The sequence below is a fragment of the Macaca nemestrina genome, chromosome X (genome assembly GCF_043159975.1).
Source record: "Macaca nemestrina isolate mMacNem1 chromosome X, mMacNem.hap1, whole genome shotgun sequence".
NCBI classification, from domain to species: domain Eukaryota; kingdom Metazoa; phylum Chordata; class Mammalia; order Primates; family Cercopithecidae; genus Macaca; species Macaca nemestrina.
The window spans coordinates 139128552-139153959 of record NC_092145.1 but is presented as its reverse complement, the minus strand read 5'-3'; the positions used below and the strand labels follow the sequence as shown (position 1 = coordinate 139153959).

General features: G+C 36.1%; 1 protein-coding gene across 8 annotated transcripts in view; it reads left to right on the top strand.

The window, feature by feature from the left end:
* Positions 1 to 25408, top strand: part of LOC105478211 (connector enhancer of kinase suppressor of Ras 2) — a 288198-nt gene that overhangs the window by 185893 nt on the left and 76897 nt on the right. For 4 of the 8 annotated variants that reach the window (XM_011735340.3, XM_024791677.2, XM_071088811.1 and 1 more), the window contains 2 exons: positions 9989 to 10078; positions 11770 to 11984. In XM_011735340.3, coding sequence (XP_011733642.1) covers positions 9989 to 10078; positions 11770 to 11984 — 305 coding nt within the window. The remainder of the gene's footprint in view (positions 1 to 9988; positions 10079 to 11769; positions 11985 to 25408) is intronic. The other 4 variants (XM_011735341.3, XM_024791678.2, XM_071088812.1 and 1 more) reach the window with 1 other exon arrangement.

Here is a 25408-nt window from a genome sequence, read left to right as displayed (position 1 = left end):
AGTGTTCCCTTATAAACAGAATGGGAAAGCCAAGAAGAGAAACAGTCTCACTCAGTGATTCTCTGGGTTCAGTATTGTCCCCTAGGGGACATTCGGCAATTTCCAGGGACAATTTTGTTGTCAAATTTGTGGTGGGAAGTTGCTACTGGCATCTAATGGGTAGAGACCAAAGATGCTACTAAACATCCTGCAGTGCTCAGGACAGCACCCAACAAGAATGATCTGGCCTGAAATGTCTGAGAAACCCTGCTAACTTAAGAATCAATTTACAAATAAATTGAATACAGAAGCAGATACTAGAAAATCAAAGTCAGAGACCTTGTATAGCACAGAGCTGATTGCCTTATAATTTTTTAATTGAAAGAACCTGGGAAATTACTGCCCTGGAAGGATACACCAACATTTATTCACAGTTAGCATTTTCTCTGGACGGAAGTATTTGTTTAAGGTTGTGAGCGTCTGGGATTACCTAACCTGTTCTACAATAGAAAATCTAATCATGACATCCCCTGGAGCAAGAGACAATATGTTTATCCCTAGTCAAAATCAGAATACATTTTCCCCCATGAGAAAAAAGAAAAAACTATAATAAATGCTATCTAGGTAAAATTTAAATAGGGCTATTCATGTTAGCTTTCAGATCACAATATGACTTAAGTAATCTGGCAATTTCCTAAATATGTTCTTCAGACCACCAGTTCTGAAAGATAACCTATAGAAGAAAGAGGTTATATCGTTAAATAAGATTGGGAAGTTTTACATATTTTAGGCCCCTCTTGGAGATTAATAAATTCACATTCACATACTACATCTTTGAAAGTTTTGTTGAATTTTGGTTAATTTACTGTTTCCCAAATGTGTTTGTATATTAAATCCCTTTTTTGGTCACATAATACTTAACCTGCTTCCCAATGGAACTAATGTTTTATGGAATGTATTTTGGAAAATATTGTAAAAGACTTTTGCAGCTCTTCTGAAAGACCCAACTACCAATGATACGATTTCTTTGTGTCTTAGGTTCCAAACAGCTGACTTACAGATAAGCATATAGAACAACCTCTGTTCTCAATATTTAAGCCTGCCCAGCAGTTGGATTATTGAATGTCATCTTCATTCTTCATTCTTATCTTGTAGAAAAGCCATATGTAAACTACTTTCTAGAGTAAATCTTGTTTATGATGAAAGTTCAAACGAAAGTAAGAAAAACTGTCTAGAAAGATCATTACATGGTGTTCTATACTTCAAGTCACTTGTGGAATTACTGCTATCACTGCAAAACAATTTGCCAGAAATCATGGAAGAAGTAGACCCTTGGAGATAGAAAATGTCAGGTGTAATATTCTGTGTTCAAAAAGAGATAAGTAAAAATTAAACACTGAATAATCACTGGAGACATTAGAGCAAATAATTAAAACAGTATACAACCATTTTAAAATGTACATATGACAACTTAGCATTGTTTTATAAGCAACACATCATGTCATACCAATTTATTTGCCATCATTGTTAAGGTATTGTACCACAAACAAAAAGTTGCATCCACAGTTTATGCTCTAATCCTCCATTAGTTGTTCACATAGCCTTAGTATTTTGCAAGAGTTGCAAACTGGCTGTGAGGACACTTAAACAAACAAACAAAAAACAGTAATCATACATGCCATTAAATTTTTGAAGAAAAATTAATTGGATTTTTGTCTAATGGTCTTGAATGATACATCACTGAGGCAATTTGATGTAGTGAAAAGAGGTCTGGGATAGGAACTTGAAAGTCTGTATTCATGGACTGACTCCAACTGTTTATTACCCTGAAACTTCTTTACAGTTTTTTTTCACTGAATATCTGTGAAATCAGATTATCTGTGAAATCAGGGAGAGGATGAGGGTGAAGAGTATTAACCTGTGTACTGTACGTTTACACTCCATTGTCTTCGAATTGTCTTATTTTTGTTCTGTGAACGTGTCCATTATGGCCCTAAATTATCAATAAAAGTGATGTTTCCATTACAAAAAGAAAAACAACTTTGGTCTGTCTTAAGTTTTTCATCTCTACCTTTCTTGCTGGCTTCACTAACAAGTTATGGTCTCAGAAAAATAGGTGAAAGGAATTGTAAAGTTATTACAAGATGTCATTTATTTTCAAATAATATTCAACTAGTTACCTTATTATCTTTTTTTACTTTTCATGAGAAAGAGTGACTGTCTTCCATATGCTGATAGGATTTGCAAGACACACTACTACAATTTTTTAAAACTAGACTGCTTTAATTTGCAGTTCTTTAACTTGAGAACTGCATGCTTTTAACCAATAATATTTACATGCCTCTGTCATCTTTGTTGTTCACATTTATATCAATGCTGAGCACAGCAAAGAGACAAGTATTTTAGCCTAGCTCATTTTATACCAACCAGAGCCTTCAGAGGACCCAGAACTCTTTTGCCACTTAAACAGTATTTAAATCATCTAAATCCTTTCTCATTCCTCCCACAACCCTCTAATGTAGAGAAATTGTCTCTATGCACGGAGACAACATTTCAACTATTTCAACACATTTCCAAACTCCAATGTGTATGTATAGCTTGTTTCCTCTTCTGGTGGAATACTTACAAAAGGTAATTTGGTTCAAAATATAATTAGCCTTGGAATTAAGTGTTAAAAGTGCCACATAATTTTTGACACAGTTTAGTATGTTCTCCTTTAGCAATTCTTTCATGTTATTCCCCATTTAAGGTATATATCACTTTTAGAAAGCAGTAGGAAAATACACAACCACAATGGAGCTTATTCTTGGAAATGATTTTTTTTTAACTTTTATTTTAAGTTTAGAGGTACAAGTGTGGGATTGTTACATGGGTAAACCTGTGTCATGGGGTTAGTTGTACAGATTATTTTATTACTCAGGTGTTTAGACTAGTACCCGTTAGTTGTTTTTCTTGATCCTCTCCCTCTTCCCACCTTCCACCCTCCAAAAGGCCCCAATGCATGTGGTTCCCCTCTGTGTATCCATGTGTTCTCATCATTTAGCTCCCACTTGTAAGTGAGAACATGCAGCATTTGGTTTTCTGTTCCTGTGTTAGTTTGCTAAGGATAATGGCCTCCAGCTCTATCCATGTCCCTGCAAAGAACATGATCTTGTTCTTTTTTATGACTACATAGTATTCCATGGTTTATATGTGCCACATTTTCTTTAGTCTATCATTGATGAGCATGTATGTTGATTCCATGTCTTTGTTATTGTGAATAGTGCTGCAATGAACATACACATACATATGTCTTTATAATAGAGTGACTTCTATTCCTGTCGGTATATACCCAGTAAGAGGATTGCTGGGTCCAATAGTATTTCTGTCTTTAGGTCCTGGAGGAATTACCACACTGTCTTCCACAATGGCTAAACCAATTTATACCCCACCAACAGTATATAAGAGTTCCTTTTTTTCCCACAACCTCACCAACATCTGTTTTTCTTTTTTTTTTTTTCCTTTTTAGTAGTAGCCATTCTGACAGGTGTGAGATGATGACTGTGGTTTTCATTTGCATTTCCCTAATGATTGGCGATGTTGAGCTTTTTTCCATATGATTGTTGGCAGCATGTATGTCTTCTTTTGAAAAGTGTCTGTTCATGCCCTTTGCCAACTTTTTTTATGGGGTTATTTTGGAAATGAGATTTTAACTGGTTTTGTTCTGCATCAGTGAAACCGAAAAGATTTTAAGTTAATCGGTACAGAGTTTATATTTGATTTGTATTGTTTATAAGTCATTAAAGGTAATCCTTAAATAATCCTCACATTGAAATGTTTACAAACCAATTTCTTCAACCTCTTTTATCCAGAGATGAAATTTTAAAAACATGGCTATAAAGATCAGATTGTTCATTCTTACTTATTTTACTGGATCCAGATATGTTACCATTATCCTTTAAAAATTACTGACTTTCCATTTAATTCAGTTTTACTGCCTCTTTAAATGTGTGATTCTCTACCTTAAATAACCCCAGGGTGTTTTCCTAGAAATTCAGTCAGCCATCTGAAAGTAATTTTTCTGTCTGGTATGTGGGGTTTTTGATGGGTATATGTGACAAGCATATAGCTTAACTTTACTTACTATACTCATTTTCATCAAAATATTGGCTAAAATATTCAGAACAGATGTGTATATGCGTATACTTTTTCTGAGACTCTAGAGAAAGCTTTGTTGTGAGCCTTAAAGGGCATGTCAGACTTATGGAGAAATTTCTTTGAAATTTTTTTTAAACCTTTGACAACTGTAAGAGAAGATTGCTTCTCAGGTGCTGTTTATTACTCCGAAACGTAATGACTAGCATGTTTTTAGAGAGTTTTTAAAAGCGATACAAATGAAAAAGACAGCAATTCAGTGGTGTTTCAACAGACAACTTAACATGGGAATGTTTGTAGATAAGAAATCAAGAGACAGAACTAGTTCTGACTTGATTGCCAAACAGTTCTGTAAAGCTCAATTTGTCAAAAAAATGAAGAGAATTGGTGAGGGTAACATACCTGCCTTAGAAGGAAGGAAGAGGGAGGAAAATAAGGAAATGGAAAATTAGAAGGAAGGAAAGGGAAAGAAACTGTGAAAATAGAAACTAATGATATAGCTTGGATCCTTTTTGGTCTAGTGTCTGAGGAAAGTCCCCTATTTACTTTCTTAACATTGCAATCAGTTAAATATTGAGCAGTTACTGTGTTTAAGGTACTGTGCTAAGTGTGGGAGATACCACAGTAGACAGTAGAAAAGTCTGTCTTCCCCCATGAAATTTACAGTCTAGAAGGATGACAGAATTCAAGTAACTAAATTAATAAATACTTATGTGACTATAATTGTCATGCTACAGAGAAGAACTTTGAGAGGAAAGGAGACAAACACAGAGAATCCTGACCTAGAATGAGAGGCCAAGGATTGTATCCCTAAGGAAATGACATTTTTGCTTAGCTCTGAAGGATGCATGTGAATTTATGATAAGAAGAGAGGAAAACCAGAAGACAGAGTCCTAGGGTGCCGGGTAAGGAAAGTGTTTCAAGGAAGGAGTAATAATCGGTGCTAATGTTACAGATACATCAGAAAAGTCAAGGACTCTGAGAATTGTCTATTGGATTTAGCAATATGGGGGCCCTAAAAACTTTGACAATAGCAGTTTTGATGGAATAGTGGGGGCAAGAGCTTAATCAGAGAAGATTCAAGAGAGAAGAGGAGGAGAAGAATTGGGGGCTACAAATATAAAGAAGCTTTCTACAAGGTTTTCTGTAAAGGGGAACAAAAAATAAGGTGGTAGCTGGGTAGAGGTTTGTGGGGTGAGGAGAGTTACTTTTTTAAAAACAATTGGAGAAATTACAGCATGTTTATATGCTAATAGGAATGACTGAGTAGAAAGAGAAAAGTTGATGATGCAGGAGAAAGAAGGGAGGATTGCTCAAGGCATGCCCTTGAGTAGGTCAGAGGGAATAGGATCCAATGAGCAACCCAGTAGTTTGAGATCTCCCTAATGTCACAATACAGCATAATAAGTATTGTATATATGCTAAAGGCACCAGGAAAAAGCTTAGGGAGCCCAACAGAGTGAGCAGTTAACTCTGCCAAAGGGGATTGTAGCATTTGTGATATCACCTAAAATGCTTTGTTATCTGAGGTAAAAATTAGTTTATTTTCAAGCAATGTTGTACAGTAACATTCAAGCATAGCAATTTTGAATTAAAATACAGTAATTAGGATATATCATTATATAGCACTTCATCATTGTCTATATTCTTAAAATTGTGTTTTGTGTTCCATTTGCTTACTTGCAGCTGAATATAGCCCATAATTCTTAAAAAGCTGCTTGCCATTAATATCATAATAAAATTCAGACAAAATCCAAAAAATATTTATCTTTTTTTCTGTGTGCCTCTATAAAAATATTTATCTTTTACCTTTACCACATTTATTAGAATACAGTAAGAAATACAGCACAAAATTCCTGCCTCTATGGAGGCACCAATTAAAAAACTCTAGATGTGCAACAGATATTAAAAACCAAATAAAATAATGGTTATATTATGAGGCACTAGCACAGTGGTATCACAAGGCTTATGATAGGATGCCAAATGAACTCTGCAATTAATACATGCTTTATACTTAAAGGAATAAAACATTAAGAAGTGGTCAGCAAAAATTGTTAAATGGGCTCTAATCCTCATTTTCTTGATTATATTCTTTGCTGTTATTATTCTTATCATGAATTAGTCATTTTAACTTTACAACTTCAAAAACCAATATAAGTATTACTATGTAAAGACATGTCTTAAACTTTTCCAGATTACTTTTCAGAGATTTGTGTTTTATTTATGTACATTTACACAGGAATGGGTCAGATGTATTTAATTTTATTAAACCAATCCATTGTAAACCAATGGATACAACCAATCCGTTGTAAGGCTTTGTATTAAAGCCTTACAAAGTCATATGAGTATAAAAATATTTTGCATGTATTAATAATAGTGTATATTTGATTTAAGTCTATAATGCTTATAGTACTCTTACCTTTGGTGTTTTGTTTCACTTGTTTTTTACCAACAGCACTAAAACATTGAATCATAAAGTTATCTTTCCATTTGAACTTTGCTGTCCTGTGAAATTAAAATGCTGCTGTATATACATGTAGTAGCAAACATATTTTCAAGCTGTAATCAATGATCTGTATATTTGGAATTAGAAATAATTTAAGCCATGGTCTATTTTTCAATCTGCCATGGACTGATATTTTTACAAGAATGTTACCTTATGTTACTGGTTTAACTGCTTTATTAAGTCTACTTCAATATTTTAGGACAATTAAAAATCAGTACTTATAAGCAACATTATTTGTTCTACCTAAATCAATAATATACTTTATTTTAAAAAATACTTATTTTTATTTGCATTGCTGAATCTATAGTTTTATAACTAATAAAAGCAAAACCTTGATGTTCTCCAAAAGTAAATGTCAGTAAAGCTTTTTCTCTCAATTTTTTTCTAATTTAGTATGTTTTCCTTCAATTGTGCATTAGTAGTATACAGTATAATTCTGTTTAAAAAAAAAGTCATCCCCGGAAAAGTCAGTGTTAAAAATCTTCTGCATAATTGTTTCTATGGCTAATTATATAACCAGACATATCAAGGGCTTAATTACATTCTTCAATGACTTAGCTCCATTAGAATTTCAGAGATGACACAAAATACAATGAATACAATTATGTATTTCATATTCTGTGTGTGAAGTATGTTTCTTTTTGTTGTTTTTGTGCATATATGTTTGATTCCAAACAACCAATTTTCAAAAAATATCTAACTAGCTTTTTAATATATATAACATATAGAGCAAGTAAAACAATTAACTGCTTGTATATTGGATTTTCACTTTTCAAAGGATTTTTTGGTGACATGTAAAAACAGTGCTAGAGCTGTTAATTGCTTCAGTTTCAGTGCCCATGCTGAAGTAGAGTTTATTTTTAAAACCAGATCCTAAAGAAATAAATTGTAGATATTTTGAAAATACAACCTTCATAACATTGAAAATCTGGAGGACTGATTATGCAAAGTGGTGGGAATAGACATAACAAAAGGAGACCTTCCCTCAAACCCTTACCCTACTTTCGATGGGCAGAATATTGACCTGGATCTGTAGATGGCTGTTGTGAGACTTCGGTTCTTCTTAGCTTAAAAGAATTTAAATGAGAGACCCACAGCAAAGGAGATGTAGCATAGAGCAATTTATTGCAAAGGACAAAGAATGTTATGAAAGTTAGGTACAGAATAGACAGTACACCCTGAGAGAGGATTCAGGGCGAGCTGCTCCTAAGGATGAGACCACCAATACTGGCACTAGGGAGACTCCCTTTATGAGAGTCTTACATAATTATTCATAAAGGAATGGGAAGAGGTGTTGCTAGTAAGCATAATCTTGGTGGTCCTCTGGGTGCACATGCACAGTAGCTGTACATGCTTGTTCATACATTGCATGTCTCATTAGCATCTTAAATCTCTGTCCAGGGGTGTGTTGTTTACTATTATAATGAGCAAAGGGTCAGTCTGAGGACAGGTGTAATCAAAATGCATGTGCTCCCTGCAGGGGAAATTCCCTACTGTAGATAGCTGTGTTTGAATGAGCTGGACTACAGTGTGAATGCTGGGGCTTATTGTGTTAACTGTATGGTCGTCGTGTGAGGACATGTTTACTTCCTTGACTACCTATCCTGCCTCAGATCATCTCACTCAAATTCCCTCTGTGTAAAAGAGCAGAGATATACTGATGGAGAATTTGGAATATTAGGTGATCATTTACAAAGTTGTTTGCATACCTTAAAAGGAAGCCATTAAATACTACATTTTTGGCTCATTAATAATTTTATCATGTCTAGTTAATCTTTTAAAAGAGCTTAGCAAAACAGACTAAACTGTATCAGTGTTAACAATAAGAAGCCATAAGATTGATACATTTTCCTTAAGAACAGAATTAGAATTCTCCTAACAGAATTTTTTAAAACATATTGAATGATTATAATAATCATAAAATTTAGCTGGACAAGGAGGGAAGTTTCAGGGACAGAAGGTGACTGATAGTTACTGAAAAGTAGTATGATAGGTATTAATACATTAAACGAGGAAGAATTGTTGGACTTGGAGTACTGTAGGTAGTGTGCTAGAAATACAAAAGGTGGTAGTTGGTAAGTTGGATATTTAAAGGGATTGCAGCCTTTGCTGATGAGACTAAGCATATGACCATAGGAATGAGTGTGAGAGAGAACCTCAAGAAACTGAAAGACCAGACTCTCAGAGGGTGAATATTGAAGTCACCAAGAATTATGACAGAAGTAAGTGTGAGTGCCTGGGTTTGAATCCTGATACTATGTACTTAACAAGTATATGTCCTTCGGCAAGTTATATAACCTTAGTTTCCTCATCAGTTAAAATGAGGATAATGATAGTATATTTCTCTGAATTATCAAGAGTAAACAATTTAATCCTTATAAAACTGTTACTATGTGCTATATGGCAAATGACATATAAATGTTTGTACTATTATCATAATCATAATAACCATTATTATTTGTACGATCCAGTCCTGTGTGAGTCTCTGCTTTTCATTCACTAGAAATTCAGTAAGCAACTATTTCATGCCAGGCATTGTGCTAGGTATCCTGTTAAAACTTTTGAATTATTTTCTTTGGCTGTTTTAGGCTTCAGGAATTTCAAGTGGAACAGAAATAATATACTGCAGCCTCACCAAAATAAAAGTTATTATTGAAGTATTTGCCATGAGTTCTCCTTGCTGAAGTGAAATGCTGTTTAGTAAGGATACAGACCCAGGGGGAAATGGGACAAACCAAAGCTGTGATTACTTGGATCTATATACTGGACAGGCTTACTGTAGCAAAAGAGATGCTTAGCAGCAGACTCAGCTATAGGACATGAAAGAGAATCTAACCATATTTTTGAGACATGGTGGTGTCCAAAATGTATGGTGATAGGAGATAGGAAGCAGCAAAGATATAAAGTTATTCTTGTGGTGTTCCAACATGAAACAGTGGGTTAATGACTGGTAGTCAGGTTAAACACAGAAAGCTACCATCTTGGAGGTTGGCTATCAAGATATAGACACTTGGGCACTAGGAAATAAGATAGAGATCCAGTTACTGAGTAAAATCACTTATATGATTATCTTCTTTGTTAAAAAAAAAAAAAAAAACTATACCCTTAAAAAGTCTGGGGTTCCTGAGAGAGCTAACCTAGGCTATTAATTATTATTTATAAAAAGTATCTTAAGTTTGCTTTATCACCTGGCCAATAGGCAGTTTCACCTTCTGGCTCAAAACACATTTTCTCCATCTACACAAATGCCAACCATAATGTTGCATAAGAGTGAGTGTGTTTGGTAGACCTTAGCTAAAAATCAGTGTAAGTTTGAGCAGACATGGGGAAGAAAAACAATGTGATGTGAACTTTGTTCTCTGTGTTTAGGCAAGCTACGACCTATATCTATGCCAGTGGAATATAATTGGGTGGGGGACTATGAAGATCCAAATAAGATGAAGAGAGATAGTAGAAGAGGTAAGTGTTCTAGAATTTCAGTGTAGGCTGGGTTGTTTGAACAATAAGCAAATTTAAATGTTCTATAAATAGATTGTTATGGCTTCAGTGGAAAACTTATTCTATCATTGACTTTATTATGCAACAAAACCAAGTAAGACCAACATTGGACTATCTTGACCCATTATTAAACAGATATTGTCTCTGAATGCCTACTAAGGGATTCCAGGCACATAAGTACGGTGTTAAAAGTAAATATCTGATTGTTACTTGAAAGTTAATATTTGAAACACAAGGTCGGAAGTGTGAAACTGCATAAAATAGGTTCAGTGAATAGGAAGAGTTTATCATCAGTCCTCATCAGTCTGCAATGCAACCTCACCAATTTTGTATGGAATCAACCTAAAAATGAGCATTGAAGCACATGGGTTAAAAACTAATGGAAACCGGGCCAGTGACTTCTAACAAAAACCATGTAGAAATAGAAGGAAAAAAAAAAAAAAAAAAAAAAAACTTTGCTTTTTTTTTTCCTGTTCTGTTTGCTGTTCAGAGTTATCTTCTTACATGGGGGTGGGCTACTCTTGAAGGATCTACCAAAAGTAAGTTTTTATGTTCACTTATCCTGCTATAGAGATAAGCAATAGAAAGCAACTGAAAGTTTCCCTACTAAATAGGATTTGATCAAGTGTGGGTATGGTGGGTCCAGTGGGTCATGCTGCTACTTCCACTTTCTGCAGTAGAGAGCTGTAAGGTCATAGGTGGAAAATAAAACAAATCAAAACAAAAAACTATTCATAGAATGTAAGTTCACTAAGCTTCCTTCATGATATGTTTGACCCGTTTTCTTGTTACTTCTAGCCAGTTTACAGAATTTATTTTATTACTGCACAGATCCGCAGACCATATGGAAAAGCAAGCATGAATATCTGGTTCATTAGTCTTCTTAATACTTGTTTTATGGAGTGAGCATTTCTGAAAATGTTGATAAATACAGAAATTGACAGATTCCTTTATATCTGTGTATTCACTCCATTTTCCAATCTTCAATTTCTAATCTCATTTGTTCTATAGAATAAATCAAGAAAAATACAAAAGAGAAATGCTTATCGCATGCTATCTCAGAGTCACTGTTTTGAGACTTCATATTTTAGTGACTTTTGTTGGTGGGGAGGGGGACCATGTGAAGTACTAAGTGCTGACTACCAATTTAAGCATAGAATTCCTGAACGAAATTTCCTGACTACTGGTTCTCAGTGTGGGCCTCAACTTCTCCAGGCATGCTACCTTGCATACCACAGGCCGGTGTTTGTTATCAGGCTTTGGCAAAATCCCCATGAGGGAGCTTGTTACAAATTTTATAAGCCACACACCTAGAACTTCTGATTCAAGTTCCAGAGATGATTCTAATGTAGTTGGTCCAAAGCTAAAACTTGGATAAATAATCTATCGACTGTCTACTTTTAATTGTCTTATCATACCAAATAATTAAGATATATCGTATTTCACTACATATTTTATAAATTAAATCAAGTTAAAGTTCTGAAATGAAATATATTAGGTTGGGGCAAAAGTAATTGCGGTTCTTGCGATTAAAAGGGATGGGAAAACCGCAGTTATTTTTGCACCAACCTAATAATAGCACAATTGAGAAAGAATGGTAAATTTGGTGTATTTGTGTATTTACATTGGTGTATTTATCTCTTTTTATATAGAAAACTCTCTACTTCGGTATATGAGCAATGAAAAGATTGCTCAAGAAGAATACATGTTTCAGAGAAACAGCAAAAAGGACACAGGGAAGAAGTCAAAAAAGAAGGGTGATAAGAGTAATAGCCCAACTCACTATTCATTGCTACCTAGTTTACAAATGGATGCACTGAGACAAGACATCATGGGCACTCCTGTGCCAGAGACCACACTATACCATGTAAGTAAAATTTCAAAGACTCTTTGATACAGTTTTTGTTGAGAGACTGGCAAGTGACTCTTTTGGGTAAAGTCTAGGTTATTTTTATCCTTTTACTAGATTTTCACAAAAGAGCCTAACTTTAAAGTTTATACCCTTAAAAAAATGATGGGTAATTGATTATTTTCCTAAGTTTATGTGTTCAATGAGTCCATAGTTATGGCATGTTGGATTTTTAATGGCATAACTTAATATGCACAAAATTGATGGAGAACAATAATAAATAGCTGATTAATCATCAGTGTGATACTATGCAATGCACAGATAGCTGCAAAATTCAACATTAAAGATACAGTTTTAATATAGTCATGATTCCATTTGAAAAATGAGCATCTATTATCTGCTAGACATGAAGAGGAGAGCTAGAGGTAAAATGGGAAGACATGACACACCATTATATGGGGAGAAAGACATGCTGAGAGTCCCAGTATAACTTAACTGTTGTAATGGGTGGGTGCAGAAAGTAGAAGATGAACATAGGAGAAATAGAGCCTTAGTCTTTAGGGGAAGTGAGAAAAGGCTTCAGAGTGGGGAGCATTTGAATGAAGAATAAAATATAAGTAGCAGTATTTTAGTGCGAAGGCATATGCAGGTACACTAAAAATGTGTAAGAATGTGGCATGTTCCTAGGATTTCGTGTGGCTTATAATTGCTGGTTTATTAACAATTGGAGGAAGTGGCATGAGGAAGGGGTAGTAGATGGGCCTGGAGACACAGGTAAAGGTTAGATCAGGAATTGTATGATAAAGTACTTAGGTTCTTTCCTGCAGTAATAAAGAGCTATTGAATAATTTTGAACTGGGAACTTGCATGATCAAATCGGCCTGTTGAATCTCTCTAGTGCAGAGCATCATTTGAGAGATCAAAAGCAGGGCCATTAAGTCCAGGCCATATGGATGATGAGAAACTAGGATAATGGCCATGTGGAGGCTGAGAATCATGTCAGCAAGAACATTCAATCCACGAAATTATGCATTTTAAACCATTTTGGTCAAAAGGAGTTTGTTGTGTCACTGGAACTATAGCTTCTTACTAGGAGCCCTTGAAAAACATGGACTGCAAGTTTTTAAGTAATTTGAATTACTGTGCTTAATGCTTAAAATATCAAAAAAAATTTAATCTGCTTCTGCTGTAGAAGGTATACCATCTAGGCATTCAAAATGTGAAAGATTTAATAACTTACAATTGAGTTGTTTCTCTGAGCAAATCTCTTAAATCATCTACTTATTCTATAGCTCTTTCATAAAACTAGAGTGTAGAAAATTGTTTTTATTTGGACTGTAGTGTCATTAGCACTCCTAGGTGCCTCATTCTTTATCCTCCCTTCTCCCCAGTTACATACTCTCAAGTCTCTTTCTAAGACACTAGTGCCTGTGTCAGAATCTGCTCCATTGAATGACTGATCTATTGAATTATTTTTTTTTTCCCTAAACATTCAGAGTCACCCTGAAATCAGCACTCTTAGTTGTTTGAAAGGGGACCACTTTTGTTATTACCACTATTCAGAAGAGCTGTATGAGCACTGAGCTTCTTCTAGAATCTGGTGTTCCAGTCATAAGTAATACCCTGAACAAAAGTTTGAAGATGAGGGACAGATGGCCTATTCGAGAGGGTAGTTGGTAGTGAGAGATGAACCTAGAGAAGGAAGAAGAGACCATCACTTTGACTCAGAGTGTACAAATTATTAAAAATTTGGATTTATCCTGAGAGTAGTGAGCCATTGAAGGCACATTTAAATACTCAGCCTGTTCCATTCTGTCATGCGTATCCTGACAGATGTTACACTGTGTGGGGAAGGAAAGTAGTTAAGTCTTGTGAATTATGAGGTATTAAATTAGGAAAGACAGTAAAAGGTGAGCCAAACTGGTAATCAGGAATATTGCGAATATTTTTGAGGAGTATAAATTGTTACCACCTCTCTGAAGGACATTATTTAGTTATGTATATCAAGAATCTGGTCTACTAACTTCACCTCTAGAAATTTATTCTAAGAGAGAAATCAGAGTCCACTTTTGCCTCCTGTTTTTATTGTATGTCTTGGATCTGTAACATGGTATTTCCCAGATAGATGACATCTATCTCAACTAATTTTTGACAGAGGACCAGGATAGAGTAAGGAATATTGTTAACTTTGGGGGAGATCTTCCCCTGTAATGCTGATACACCAATTCCAGAGTAGAGGGCTGGGTACTTCCTAACTCATTTCTTAGGTTTAGAAGAAGAAAATATCGCTAACCCCCAAGTGCATGTTGGATATCTATAACCAATGTTCTAAAAGAGAGAACTCTAATCGGTGGGGTTTTTACTAGGCTCTTGAGTTCCCTTGAGGATCTCACCTTGCACTTATTTAGTGCTTTCACAGTTAGCAAGGGAGTTTCCACATTTAATATGTCTTTTGAACTTCACAACAACCCAATGTGCAAATAACAAAACCCAAACTCAGAAATGATTTACAAAAGCTGTGTTGCAAAAAAAATGTAAGTACTATAGTCAGGACTAGAACCCAAATCACCTACTCCAGGGGTCTTTCCGCACTCTATCCTATTGCTTCGTGCATGGTACACATGCCATATACAGAGGAATTTGTGCTTTAATGAATAAATGAGTGCATTTTGAAAAGCTTGACTTAAAAAAACATGTGTCCTCATATGTTGATGTTAATAATGTTTTCAGTGCCTGGATTGATTTCTATCCAAAATTGTATTTTACTTTATGTTACTATTTATCAAGTTAGGGGAAGCATACTGAGCTGCCGCTGTTATAAAACACAAATAGTTATTTAGCTTGATCTATTGCTGGGACAACAGAATATTACAGTTAACAATGCTTGGACCTTGGAGACAAAACAACATATACTTAAATAATAACTTTTTATATTTCACAGGAATTTCTGCTTTATTTTTACCTGTTTATATACGTTTATTTAAAAATGAAAGGCTTTTTTCTTATGGTAAATTTTCCTGAAAACACAATGTCAGTATCAATCTGTAATCTAATCGCTTTCATGATGAACCACTGATCTTCATTTTTGCCAGTTGCTCTTTTGGATAACATGGCCATGTTTAATGGAATAGGACTTAAGTGGAAGAGGACTATGAAGGTTGAGTATTGCATTTCATGGGCTTCTATCTCTGCTGTAATACTAGCTCTATGTAATCTAAAGATTTTGAGTTAAAAGTTAGAGAAAATTTAGTATGAATTTAATAGCAAGATAATATCATCATCAAACCCCCTTAAACAGCAAAGTAAAGGGGTGTGTGCATGCATGTATATAGTATGCCTTATAAGCACACCTAGAGTATAATCTTCACTGTTCTGTTGTGGAAAACAGCCCAGTGAAAATACACAAAGCAAGACAAATATTGTTTGGCTTCAGGGTTCAACTCATTATCTTATTATGAAGATTTAGAAGTGTATGGGATTATAAAATATGTGTTTTATTAATTCCACATATCTGATATTCTAGTTTATATATATTTTTCTTAAATTTATTTAAAAGGAAAGTATTCACAGTGCTGTAGCTACCCTAGTCATTGACCAGCTCTTTGCCACCACTTTCCTTTTCAACATGCTATTCCTGCTACGGAGAATGCTTTTATCTCTTTTTTCTCTCAAGAATTCCTGCCTATCTTAACCTGAAATCACAAGGAGATCTTCCCTGACCACTAGCCTCTGAAATAAATCAGTTCTCCTATTTTCTCTTATCATCCAGTAGTTTTTCTTCAAAACCTTTGTTGGGATTTTTAATGATATATTTATGTGAACATCTGCTTAGTGTCTTTCTCTCCTGTACATGGTAGGACAGGTATGCCCATGTTCATGATGATAAGCAGGGACAATTTCTCCATTTTGTTCAGTACTATATTTCAGCACCTAGTACAAATGTAGTACCTTATAAGCGCTCAATAAAAATGGTATGAGTAAGTGAATTAATGAGTGAGTGAGTAAATTTGACAGGAACTTCAGTGACTTTCTCAGTGTCTTCAACCTGCAAAAAAAGCCCCCTCCATCTCCTAAGCCAACCCCACAGGGGCCAACAGTGCAACAGGGTTAGCTGCCTCACATTCCCTACCCTACCTCCTTCACTCCAGCTGAAAACTTCAGTTCCAGCTAATTCTTGCTTGCTTCCTTTCCCTGCCATCTCATTACAAAGGTCCCAATATGCCCATCAGCCAAGCATGTTATGACATTTTTCAAAAGAGCATAACTTTATTTTACCTACTTACTGATTCTGTCTGAAAATGTGGAAGCTGTTAGCTGCCAAAACCCTCATCTAACCTGAGAGTACATGAAGAAAAGGCAGACAGAAGTTTGTGTGGTGTGTGTGTGTGTGTGTGTGAAATTCAGATTTGGTAAGAAAAGTCTTTAAAGAATAGCTGAATTATTCTAAATCTCATCTTTAAATCTTGTGTGACTTATTTTTCCCCAATATAATGTGCATATGACAACTTGCTCTCACGTTAAAGCTGCTAAACTAAATTCATATACAAAATAATTACTTAGGCCGAGCATGGTGGCTCATGCCTGTAATCCCAGCACTTTGGGAGGCCAAGGCGGGTGGATTGCCTGAGCTCAGGAGTTTGAGACCAACCTGGACAACATGGCAAAACCCCATCTCTACAAAAAATACAAAAATTAGCTGGATGTGGTAGCATGCACCTATAGTCCCAGTGACTTGGGGGACTAAGGCAAGAGAATCGCTGGAGCCTGGAAGGTCTAGGCTACAGTGAGCCATGTTTGCACCACTGCACTCCAGCCTGGGTTGCAGAGTGAGACACTGTCTCCAAAAATAGTAGTGATAATAATAATAGTCATTTATTTTAAGTCTACATGCCTGAGATGCCAGAACAAGTAAAATTGGATTATAGATTCAAGCAGTATGTAGGTATACTTTCATAAACTGAATATTGATGTAATTTTGGATGATTAAAAACAGACTTTTAGTATGTATTCAAAAATCTGGATAATTCCTTTCATGACATTCAAACATTTGGGTGGCCTGTCTTTGTTTTTTTAGGATATAATGGCAAACATTCAATTGTTTTATGTCTGATAAGTACTTTCAGCCACTCTGGCCAATTTGTGAGGTTTTGTGGCTCTTTTTGATGGAGGGAAGAGGGGGTAGAACTGTTAAAAAACATTTTTATTTTTTAAAATTTAGCAAGTAAATATTATGAAAATACTATTCTGATTACAAATACTATCTTATTTAAATCTCATAATGCTGTGAGGAAGCTCAGTTGCTGGTGTTATCCTCATTTTACAGACTAGAAAGCTGAGGCACATGGATTAATTAGGTAGTTATGTGGTAGAGCTAGGATTTGAACATTTGAAGTCTGGCTCTTAGCATACTATATTGCCCCTCAAAAAATACCATAATTTAACAGAAACCTAACAAGTTGTAGTAGTGGCAGCCATGTGTAAATCCCAGTCTAAGTGCAGTGGTATATACAAAAACTAATACAGGCATATCTCAGACATAATGCATGTTCAGTTCCAGACAACCACAATAAAGTGAATATTACAATAAACCAAGTCACACAAGATTTTTTAGGTTCCCAGTGCATATAATAGTTATGTTTATGCTATACTGTCGTCTGCTAAGTGCACAAGAGCATTATGTCTAAAAAACAATGTACATAACTTAATTAGAAAATATTGCTAAAATATGCTAATGATTACGTGAGCCTTCGGCAAGTTATTATTATTGTGCATGTGTGGTTTTTTGTTTTTTGTTTTTTGTTTTTTGCTGGTGGAGGGTTTTGCCTCAATGTTGATGTCTGCTGACTAATCAGGGTGGTGGTAGCTGAAAGTTGGGGTGGTTATGACAATTTCTTAAAACAAAATGACAAAGTTTGCTCTATCGATTTACTCTTCCTTTCACAAAAGATTTATTAGCAGCATGAGATGCTGTTTAACAGCATTATACCCACAGTAGAACTTCATTCAAAATTGGGGTCAGGCTGTACTTCCAATTCTAGTTCTCTTGTTATTTCCACAACATCTGCAGTGACTTCCTCCACTAAAGTTTTGAACCCCTCAAAGTCATCCAGGAGGGTTGGATCCAATTTCTTCTAAATTCTTGTTAATCTTGATATTTTGACCTCGTCCCGTGAATCACAAATGTTCTTAATGGAATCTAGAATAGTGAATTCTTTCGACAAGGTTTTCACTTGCCCAGATCCATCAGAGGAATCACTATCTATGGCAGCTATAGCCTCACAAAATGTATTTCTTAAATAATAAGACTTGAAATTTGAAATTACTCCATGATCCATGGGCAGCTGAATGGCTGGTATATTAGCAAACATGAAAACAACATTAACCTTGTACATCTCCAACAGAGCTCTTGGTTGACCAGGTACATTGTCAATGAGCAGTAATATTTTGAAAGGAATCTTTTTTTCTGAGCAGCAGGTTCCAATTATAGGCTTAAAATATTCAGAAAACCATGCTATAAATAGATGTGCTGTTTTCCAGGCTTTATTTATGAAGTACAGGCAGAGTTAATTTAGCATCATTCTCAAGGGCCCTAGGATTTTCAGAATGGTAAATGAGCATTGGCTTCAAGTTAAAGTCATCAGCTCCATTAGCCCCTAACAAGAGAGTCAGCCTGTTTTATGGTTTGAATCTAAGCATTGACTTCTCTCAAGCTATGAAAGTCCTAGATGGCAGCTTCTTCCACTGTAAGGTGTTTCATCTGTACTGAAAATTCTGTTGTTTAGTGTAGCCATCTTCATCAATGATCTTAGCTAGATCTTCTGGATAACTTGCTGCAGCTTCTCCATCACCACTTTTAACTTCACCTTGCACTTTTTTGTTATGGAGATGGCTTCTTTTCTTAAACCTCATAAACCAGCCTCTGCTAGCTTCCAACTTTTCTTCTGTAGCTTCCTTACCTCTCTGATCCTTCATAGAATTGAAGAGAGTTAGGGCCTTGCTCTGGATTAGGCTTTGGTTTAAGGGAATGTTATGGCTGGTTTGATCTTCTATCCAGACCACTCAAACTTTCTCCGTATCAGCAATAAGGCTGTTTCATTTTCCTATCATTTTGTATTAGAGGCCTTGCTTTCGGTGTATCTTGGCTTTTGACATGCCTTCCTCACTAAGCTTAATCATTTCTAGCATTGATTTAAAGTGAGAGATATGTGACTCTTCCTTTCACTTGAACACTTAGAGGCCATTGTAGGGTTAATTAATTGGCCTAATTTTAATGCTGTTGTTTCTCAGGGAATAGAGAAGCCTGAGGAGAGGAAAAGGGATGGGAGAACAGCCCATTGGTAGAACAGTAAAAACAGACACAACATTTTTTAAGTCTATTGTTTTACATGGCTTCTTTCTTTAATCCTCAGGAACCAACCTCTGCTAGCTTCCAACTTTGCTTCTGCAGCTTCCTTACCTCTCTTAGCCTTCATAGAATTGAAGAGAGTTAGGGCCTTGCCCTGGATTAGGCTGTGGTGTAAGGGAATGTTGTAGCTGGTTTTGATCTTCTATCCAGACCACTTAAACTTTCTTCTGTTTTCTTCTGTGTCAGCCTGTCTTTCGAAGCTTTGAAGCAAGGCATTGACTTCTCCTCTCTAACTATGAAAGTCCTAGATAGCATCATCTTCCACTATAAGGCTGTTTCATCTATATTGAAAATGTGTTATTTAGTGTACTGTTGTTCATGGTATCCCAAAATAATTACAGTAGTAACATCAATGATCACTGATCACAGATCACCATAACAGATATAATAATAATGAAAAAGTTTTAAATATTGTGAGAATTACCAAAATATGATACAGAGACATGAAATGAGCACAGGCTATTGGAAAAATTGTACCAATAGACTCATTCAGCACAAGATTGCCAGAACCTTCCATTGGTAACAATTGCAATCTTCAAAGAATAAATTGAAACACAGTAAAAGGAGGTATCCCTATAATATTTCCACTGCTAATATTACTAATAGCTAACATTTACTGATTACTTACTAAGCTCCTATGCTAAGAACTTAAATACAGTATCTCTTGGAATCTTCAAAATGATCCTATGAGGTTGATATCATTATTTCTATTCTGCAGAACTGAAAGGAACTGGAACACAGAGCTTACCTTAAAGAGCTAGAAAATAGCAGAGTTTAGAAATGAGTCCAAGCAGCCTGACTCCAAAATTCACACCTTTCTGTGACTAAAGCCATTTCTGCTCATAAGGATTTTATCATCTATTAGGGAAGACAGAGCTATTATTATCACAATAATGGAAAATCTGTGATATTATTAACATATAAACATTCATAATTAAATTTACCTGAAGTTATAAAGGTTGGTTTGTCTAATGGCTGCCTGACTTAGCTGCATTCTTTCAGGATAAAAGTAATTAAAAGAAGAGATCAGTTATTTTAGTGGCAAAGAAGCCACCTCTAAGCCAACACTTATTTATAACAACCAATTCTCTCCGTTTTGACTTTATTCACCCAGAAGACAGCTGTAGTACAGAATGACATGATGTTTCTCCCAATCAAGGTACATTTAGACATGGTGGAGTATAACAGTACACTAAATATTATCATATTCATTTGTATATTCTCTGATTCCTATGGATGACTTTATTATTTCTAAAATGTTTCATAATAGCATTTGCAAAGCCCTACATGGGAACAGTCTGCACTATGAAAAGTGTTTCCCAGTGGTCTGCTTCCCTACAGCAGTGATTCCCAAAATACAGGCCATCCTTGGCAAACGGCTCTGATGACTGAGGTCTGACCCAGAAGTGACAGTCCTTTCTTTGATTCTTATGGGCAAATAACACATCACAGACTTCCATTTTCACTTGTGACTAGATATTGCTTACTAGTAACCTACTAAATGAGTTTAAAAGGTTACAAATGGAATAATCATAAAATAATATATTCATAGAATTTATTGAATCTTCTAATTTAGTATTTTTTCAGTATACCTGTGTTTTAATTCATTCTTACACTGCTATAAGGACATACCCAAGACTGGGTAATTTATAAAGGAAAGAGGTTTAATTGACTCACAGTTCCACAGGGCTGGGGAGGCCTCAGGAAACTTACAATCATGGCAGAAGAGGAAGCAAACACATCCTTCTTCACATGGCAACAGCAAGGAAAAGTGCAGAGCAAAGTGGGAGAGGGGAAGCCCCTTATAAAGCCATCAGCTCTCGTGATAAATCACTATCATGAGAACAGCACGGAGGTAACCACTCCCATGATTCAATTACCTCCTACTGGGACCCTCCTATAATACATGGGGATTGTGGGAACTATAATTCAAGATGAGATTTGGGTGGGAACACAGCCAAACCATATCATTACACCCTCAGCCCCTCCTAAATTTCATGTCCTTACATTTCAAAACAGAATGATAACTTCCCAACAGTCCCCCAAAGTCTTAACTCATTCCAGCATTAACTCAAAAGTCCAAGCCCAAAGTCTTATCTGAGACAAGGCAAGTCCCTTCTGCCTAGGACCCTGTAGAATCAAAAGCAAGTTAGTTATTGCCTAGATAAAATGGGGGCACAGGCATTAGGTAAATACACCTATTCCAAATGGGAGAAATTGGCCAGAACGAAGGGGCTACAGGCCACATGCAAGTCTGAAATCCAGCAGAGCAGTCAAATCTTAAAGCTCCAAAATGATCTCCTTTGACTCCATGTCTCACATCCAGGTCACACTGATGCAAGAGGTGGGGTCCCACAGCATTGGGCAATTCTGCCCCTGTGGCTTTGCAGGGTACAGCCCCCCTCCTGACTGCTTTCATGGACTGGCATTGAGTGCTTGCAGCTTTTCCAGGAGCACAGTGCAAGCTGTTGGTAGATCTGCCATTCTGGGGTCTGGAGAATGGTGGCCCTCTTCTCATAGCTCTACTAGGCAGTGCCCCAGTGGAGACTGTGTGGGGGCTCTGAACCCACATTTCCCTTCTGCACTGTCCTAGCAGAGGTTCTCAATGAGGGCTCCACCCCTGCAGCAAACTTCTGCCTAGACACCCAAGCATTTCCATACATCCTCTGAAATACAGGCAGAGGTTTCCAAACCTCATTTCTTGACTTCTGTGCACATGCAGGCTCAACACCACATGGAAGCTACCAAGGCTTGGGGCTTGCACCCTCTGAAGCCACAGCCCAAGCTATACCTTGGTCCCTTTTAGCCATGGCTAGAGTGGCTGAGATGCAGGGCACCAAGTCCCTAGGCTGCACACAGCAGAGGGATCCTGAGCCTGGCCCACAAAACCATTTTTTCCTCCTAAGCCTCCCAGCCTGTGACATGAGGGGCTGCCATGAAGGTCTCTGACATCGCCTGGAGACGTTTTCCCCATTGTTTTGGTGATTAACATTCGGCTCCTTGTGACTCATGCAAATTTCTGCAGCAGGCTTGAATTTCTCCCCAGAAAATGGGTTTTTCTTTTCTATTGCACTGTCAGGCTGTAACTTTTCCAAACTTTTATCGTCTGCTTCCTCTTGAACACCTTGCTCTTAGAAATTTTTTCCACCAGATATCCTAAATCATCTCTTTCAAGTTCAAAGCTCCACAGATCTCTAGGGCAGGGGAAAAATGCCACCAGTCTCTTTGCTAAAGCACAGCAAGAGTCACCTTTGCTCCAGTTCCCCACAAGTTTCTCATCTTCATCTGAGACCACCTCAGCCTGGACTTCATTGTACATATCACTATCAGCATTTTGGTCAAAGCCATTCAACAAGTGTCTAGGAAGTTCCAAACTTTCCCATATTTTCTTATCTTCTTCCGAGTCTTCTAAACTGTTCCAACCTCTGCCTGTGACCCAGTTCCAAAGTCACTTCCACATTTTTGGGTATCTTTATATCAGCACCCCACTCTACTGGTACCAATTTACTGTATTAGTTCGTTCTCACACTGCTAATAAAGACATACCCAAGACTCGGTAATTATAAAGGAAAGAGATTTAATTGACTCACAGTTCCACAGGGCTGGGGAGGCCCCAGGAAACTTACAATCATGGCAGAAGGAGAAGCAAATATGTCTTTCTTCACATGGTGACAGCCAAGAGTGAAGGGGAGGGGAAAGCCCTTTATAAAACCATCAAATCTTATGAGAACTCACTATCATGAGAACATCATGGAGATAACTGCCCCCATGCTTCAATTACTTCCCACTGGGTCCCTCCCATCACATGTGGGGTACAATTCAAGATGAGATTTGGGTGGGGACACAGCCAAACCATATCCGCCTGGTTCCCATGTAGCCCTGACAATGCAGTCATGTTCATATTGCACAGTTTTCTATGGTTTTCAGGAAGAATGCTATATTGATACATCATTGAGATTTTTTAAAAAGTAACCTATAGTTTTTAGCTGCTGTTTATTTTCATTATAAGTTATCATTAGACTTCATCACTATCAATTTTAGTTTGTTTTAGGTTGCTTGCTTTACCCTCTAGTATGTAGTGATTCATATTTACCTATAATTTTTCAAGAATGATACTGTAAATCATGCATATCCAACAGTACTTATACAGTAATAGTCTATTGGTATACCTAGTTACTTTTTTCATTGAAAAGTAGAGATAAAGAGATAGACCCAAGGGATCTGTTGGCCTGTCTCAGGGAACCACAGTCAAAAAATGTGGAAACCCACTGCCTAGATACAGATATATAGTTAAAAGAAGAAGAAAAAAAATATTGGCTTTACTTGGTTATAAATATGAAACAGTTTTGGTGAAAGCTAGTCCACAAAAAAATTAGTTCACTTGTACTTCTGACTTATTTATATAATTGGTTCTTTTTGCTTTCATATTTAGGAAGGTTTATTGTTTTTGTTTTTTTTTTTAAAATCAACTATCAGTACTCCTCCCATACCCCCATATTCTCATTCACCACAAACTGGTATACTTAGAACTGGCCAGACTAGAGGATTTAATAGTAGAATTACTCTTTGAAGGTTTAAAAATTCATAAATATAAACTTTCAGTCCCAGATAAGATGGAGTACAAACATTTTATTTTATTTTTCTTGCTACTCACAACCAAAAATTACCTGGAGAAAATACATTAACTCATCTACCAGAAGACTCTGAAAGGTGCAAAAAAAAAAAAAAAAAGAAGGCAGACAGGCTAGGGACCTCTAGACCCAAGGAAGTGCTGTGAATTCCCAGGCTTTTTTACTTGCCTCCTGTATACCTGGCCTGGGTGCTATAAAAGCCTGCAACCTGAAAACATCAGTAGGCACAGACAAAATACAGCCCCTCAAAAAGCCTTCTCTCTTCAGCCAATGGACTCTCTTTAGCCCAACATGACAGAAATACTTTAACAATACCTGCCTCTTCTCAAGGCAGAAACCATGAAAAAAGTCATGCTTCTCTTCCTCCACCACAACAGGCATAAAGAGGTTCAATTCACTAAAAAGACATGACAATCTTAAACATATATGCACCATATAACAGAGATTCAAACAGTAGAAGCAAAATCTCCCAGAACTGAAAGGACAGATTGAAAGATTTACAATTAAGGTTGGGGTCTTCAACATCCATCTCTCAGTAATTCATAGAGCCACTAAACAAAACACCAGCAAGGGTACAGAAGTACTGAATGACTATCCACCAGCAGTTTCTGACACCCAACAACAGCGGAATACACATTATTTTCAGACGTGCATGAGATACTCATCAGAATAGAAAAGATCTTGAGTCAAAAAACAAACCTTAACTTTAAAAGAACTTGAAATAATACAAAATATATTCCCTGATTATAATGAAATCAAACTAGACATCAATAACAAAAAGATAACAAGTAAATCTCCAGCCACTTGGAAATTAAAGAACATACTTCTAAATAATCCATAGATTAAAGGAAGTATAAAGGAAAATGAAACTGAGTGAAAATAAAAACATATGCTTAGAGGAAATTTATAGCACTAAATGCTTATATGAGAAAAGAAGAAAGATGTCGATAATCTCAGCCCCTACCTCAAGAAATTAGAAAAAGAACAAAAAAAAAAAAGTAGAAGGAAGATTTAATAAAGATAACAGAATTCAGTGAAGTTGAAAACAGAGAAACAATAGGTAAAATCAAACCAAAAGCTATGGAGCTTTTTAATTTAAAAAATTGATGAACATCTAGCAAGACTGATAAAGGGAAAAAGGAGAGAAGACTCAAATGACCAATATCAAGAATAAAAGAGGCAATATCACTACAACCCTCATAGACATTAAAAGAATACTAAAGAAATACAACTCTGTGCGTGTAAGTTTATCAGTTCAGATGAAATGGACCAATTCCTCAAAACATACAAACTGCCAAAACTCGCCCAAAATGAAATATATCTGAATAGTTACATAACTATTAAAGAAATTTAATTAACTATGAAAATTTCCAAAATATCAATACAGAAATACTTTAAAACAAAAG